Source organism: Triticum dicoccoides, chromosome 2A (assembly GCF_002162155.2).
Source record: "Triticum dicoccoides isolate Atlit2015 ecotype Zavitan chromosome 2A, WEW_v2.0, whole genome shotgun sequence".
NCBI classification, from domain to species: domain Eukaryota; kingdom Viridiplantae; phylum Streptophyta; class Magnoliopsida; order Poales; family Poaceae; genus Triticum; species Triticum dicoccoides.
This window is the reverse complement of record NC_041382.1, coordinates 683,146,080-683,150,597: the sequence shown is the minus strand read 5'-3', so window position 1 is coordinate 683,150,597 and position 4,518 is coordinate 683,146,080. Positions and strand designations below refer to the sequence as shown.

The 4,518-nt window shown below is 53.9% G+C and overlaps 1 protein-coding gene across 1 annotated transcript; it reads left to right on the top strand.

The window, feature by feature from the left end:
* The first annotated feature begins 406 nt into the window (after window positions 1–406).
* Window positions 407–3,983, top strand: LOC119356238 (protein ECERIFERUM 26-like). Its single transcript, XM_037623166.1, has 2 exons — window positions 407–1,017; window positions 2,913–3,983. Exons 1-2 carry the CDS (start codon window positions 565–567, stop codon window positions 3,738–3,740), a joined length of 1,281 nt encoding a protein of 426 aa, XP_037479063.1. The 5' UTR covers window positions 407–564; the 3' UTR covers window positions 3,741–3,983.
* Window positions 3,984–4,518: the final 535 nt, after the last annotated feature.

Genomic DNA, 4,518 nt, shown 5'->3' with positions numbered 1-4,518 from the left:
GCCGACGCCGACGCCTCGCCGGCACCGCCACTATTGCAGCGGCCACGCACTGTTCCGTGCGCCACCGATGACACGCGCGTGGATCCGAATCCGTTGTCCTCAGATCCAATCCCACTGGCGTACTACATTCCTCCGCCATCCTTGTACAGATCACACGACATCCAGAGAACACAGCCAAGCAAAACAGTGCGCGACATCCTGTCCGGCGAGCCAGCCATCAATTCACCGCCGCCGCCCGGCAACCGTGCACCGCTGCACGGCGGCTCGCGCCTCGTCACCCCGTCGTCAGGTCGGAGCCGTCGAGTCGAACCCATCCGTCCGTCCGTCCGTTGCTCACCTCCCCAACCAACCCCGCCCGCGCCCGTATTTAAGCCCCAACCGGTTACCGGCGAACTGCCGTGTGCCGGCTTCCGTCCATCCACCCATCCCGGGCCGGATATATACGCCACCCCCACACGCGTCCCACCAACAAACCGAGGCCTTGCACCCACACAGCGAGCTTCAGCTTAGCCCAAGAAGTCGCGAGCTTGTACGTGCACGCAGCTGTTGCGCGGCGCGATCGGCATGGGGCTCGAGGGGCAAACGGCGGCGGCGGCGGTGCACGGGCACCGGCTGTCGACGGTGGTGCCGAGCTCGGTGACGGAGGTGGAGGGGTACGGGCTGGGGGACGCGGACCTGGCGTTCCGGCTGCACTACCTGCGCGGGGTGTACTACTACGCGGCGGGGGAGGTGGTGCGCGGGGTGACCACCAAGGTGCTCAAGGACCCCATGTTCCCCTGGCTGGACGCCTACTACCCCGTGGCCGGCCGCGTCCGCCGCCCCGCCGACGACGAGCAGGAGGCCTCGCGCCGGCCCTACGTCAAGTGCAACGACTGCGGCGTCCGCATCGTGGAGGCCCGGTGCGAGCGCGCGCTGGACGAGTGGCTCCGCGACGGCGCCGTCGACCGCGTCCGCCAGCTCTGCTACGACAAGGTGCTCGGCCCCGAGCTCTTCTTCTCCCCGCTGCTCTACGTCCAGGTAAACCAACCCAACCGTCGACCATTCTCATTCCCGCCTCCAGTCCAATCATACCCCGACGATAATGAAATGAAATAGTACCACTTATATTCGATTGAACAATTGCTCGGCCCGTTGAATCTTCAATCGGGAGTTGCTTGCTTGGATTGTTGACATTGTAGGTAGATAAAGATTTTAGTACTTTTACCAGAGATCGATCTGGCTGGCTTCTTTTTGACGCGGGATAAGATTAGATGATAGCTTTCGGTGAGGTTCGCAGCTGTAGGTGTGACCATCAGAAATTTATGCTAGAACTGGGTATGGGCCTCAAAATCGGAAGCCATCAGTGCACCCGGCTGAAAGGCCGTTTCGTCCTCGCTCTTCTTAAATCGTTAGTAGAGTGTGGTAGTACGATGCACAGGGATCATGCGAAGCAAGTGAGGCGGTTTTAGCGGTAGGATAGGGCATCCCACTCCCACCGATGTGCATGATCAGAATTTCATCCAGCAAAATGACGAACTGAATCAACTGATGATGATACACTAGACGAGAAAATTTTGGCATGTGAAAGGTGAAAAGGTAAGGGTCTCTTTGATGAATCATGTAGGATTTTTTCCTAAGGATTCATTTGTACTGCATTTCATAGGAATTCTAACATCCACTTCAACCTCTTGAAGGAAATCGTTTGTGTTTCCCGTGACACAATCAAACAAACTCAAAATCTTGTAGGGATCCAGTGGACATGCCATCCCAATCCTACGTTTTTCCTGCTCCTGTGTTTTTGCAATCCTATAAATCAATGAGGCCCTTAGTAGTGTTCCACTGTACAGGTCATGTGCGGTTTAGTTCAATACATCATTCATTGCACCCGTACCGGGGCCTGCCAGTAGGCGTCGGCAGCGCTGGTATTAACTGCACCACGTCTGCCTCTGCCGAGACAAGAACCGGTGTCAGTGCAACTTGTGTACGTACTGTAATTCAGTTTTCCTTTCCATCCGAGATTACTGCTCGTACCACATCTCAGATGCCAACATCTCTTGAATTGAATTCCAGCCCAACCATCAATCTTACTATCATACATCGAACTCGACAAAAGGAAGATCCAGCTGAATTTGATCCTGCTACCAGTATTGGTGCTAGAGAATATCCGGTGAAAACTATGTTTTGAAGTTTCAGAAATTTCCCAAAAGAATACTAGAGTATGTCGAAGAGATGGCTCTCTGTTGACATATAAAATTCCAAGTTCAAACATAAATTAATTTCTGGCGTTGGAAAAATTACAAAATCAGCAATGAGTAGTAGTGTCAAACGGTGAAAGTCGCTATTCGCTATCTATTGCCGAATTGGTTTTCCTTTTTAATACCTCGCAAATGATTTTGTGTCTAAACTTGAATTTCACATGCTAATAATAGAACATCGCCCTCTTAATATACTGTATTGTTTGACAACTTGTGAAAAATTTCAAACGCAGTTCCCACTTCCCACCTACCGGATATTCCCTCGGTCCTTGAAATGCTTGGTCCATCAGGGTCCAGTAACACGCTGTATCCCTGTGCTTCACCAGTGAATCGCCTAAGCTAGCATGCCAAGCTAGCCATGCGTGCGTTCATTTGACAACAGTGAACCCAAGTAGGAGTAGAAGAGTGAACATTGACGCTGAAGACGACTCAACACTCACACTGAAGACGGCCATTTAAGGATGCGTGTGCGCTTGCAGTCAGCATAATGTTTTACGGATCGCCGTGCCGTCGTTGCCGGTGGTGCATTTATGAATCTATGATCGGCCTTGCCATGTGGACGTCCCAAGCCTTGCTTGCTTGGCCCGTATTAAACTTGAATCTTGTTCTGTAGCACAGTAATTTCAGCTCCAAGTTGTAAAAATGACAGCGCTTCCTCTGGCTGAATGAGCTTCGCAGGTCACAAACTTCAAGTGTGGAGCGATGGCGCTGGGGTTCAGCTGGGCGCACCTCATCGGCGACGTGGCCACGGCGACCACCTGCTTCAACCACTGGGCAAAGATACTGGGCGGCAAGACGCCAGGCGCCGTCACCGTCAACCCCAAGAACGAGCCGCAGGACCGCGCGCCCGCCGACGCCGCCGTGCCGCGCTCCGTGAAGCCGGTCGGGCCCATCGAGGACTACTGGTTTGTCCCCGCCGGCGTCGACATGGCGGGCTACTCCTTCCACGTCACCGAGCCGATGCTCACGAGGCTGCAGCAGCAGGAGCCAGCGGCTGCCGGCGGCGCCTTCGAGCTCATCTCGGCGCTCCTGTGGCAGACGGTGGCGAAGATCAGGGCCGGCAAGGAGGTGAAGACGGTGACGGTGGTGAGGAACGACATGTCGGCCAGGAGCGGCAACTCCCTGGCCAACGAGCAGAGGGTCGGGTACGTGGAGGCGGGCTCGCCGCCGGCCAAGTCCGACGTGTCCGAGCTGGCGGCGCTGCTGGCCAAGAACGTCGTCGACGAGACCGCGGCGGTGGTGGCGTTCCCGGGGGACGTGGTCATCTACGGCGCGAACCTGACCTTCGTGGACATGGAGCAGGTGGACCTGTACGGGCTGGAGATCAAGGGGCAGCGGCCCGCGCACGTGGAGTACGGCTTGGACGGCGTCGGCGAGGAGGGCGCCGTGCTGGTGCAGCCGGACGCCGACGGGCGCGGCCGCGTCGTCACGGCGGTGCTGCCCAAGGACGAGGTGGAGGCCCTCCGCGCCGCGCTCGGGAGCACGCTCCTGCAGCCGGCTCCCTGAAACTTCAGCTGGGTGGCTTTCAGTTGGCACGACCTTACGTTTGGTAGTTTTCGAGAGTGGTTTGCTGGGGTTGTTTCAGTGATCCATGCGGGTGTGGTGTCATCGGCTGTGTGTGCGGTACGAATGTACGATGTTACGAAATAAGTTGCTCCAATAACTTATGCAAAATGTACCCATGATTGCAATGATTTGTCAAACTAGTTTAGAGGATTGGCTTGGTGGTAAACCTCGAATTGCTTGGTCTATGGGTGTTTGATTTGATACGCATACGCACAATTATGTTACCATTATTCGGTTTTTAAGGAGTAAACCAGACATAGTCGATCCATTTGTATAGATTACTACGCTAAATACATCGGCCGAATGCAGGATATTGTTTTGATACATGGCGTATTGGCTTTTTGGTTTTTCTAGCTAAAAATCTATCTTTCCTGGATTAGTGATTCGAAATTGCTCTGCGTACGATGTTTTCTCATCCGACCAGTACGACCAGAGAGCAAATCATCTCTAAATCCTATGGCCCACAAACTGATTTATCTATGATTGTCTCTAATCATACGAGTGCTAGAAAAAAATCCATCGTACGCATAGCAAGGTTCTCAGTGATTACTTCAGTCCATACCCCTATGCAATAACAAAAGGCGAGAGTGTTCTTAGTGATTACTTCAGTCCATACCCCTATGCAATAACAAAAAGCGAGGGCAAAGGGACCTGTATCTGGAACCATACGATAATTCGTAGGAATCCACATCGGATAGAGAGCTGTCCCTTCCTTTAA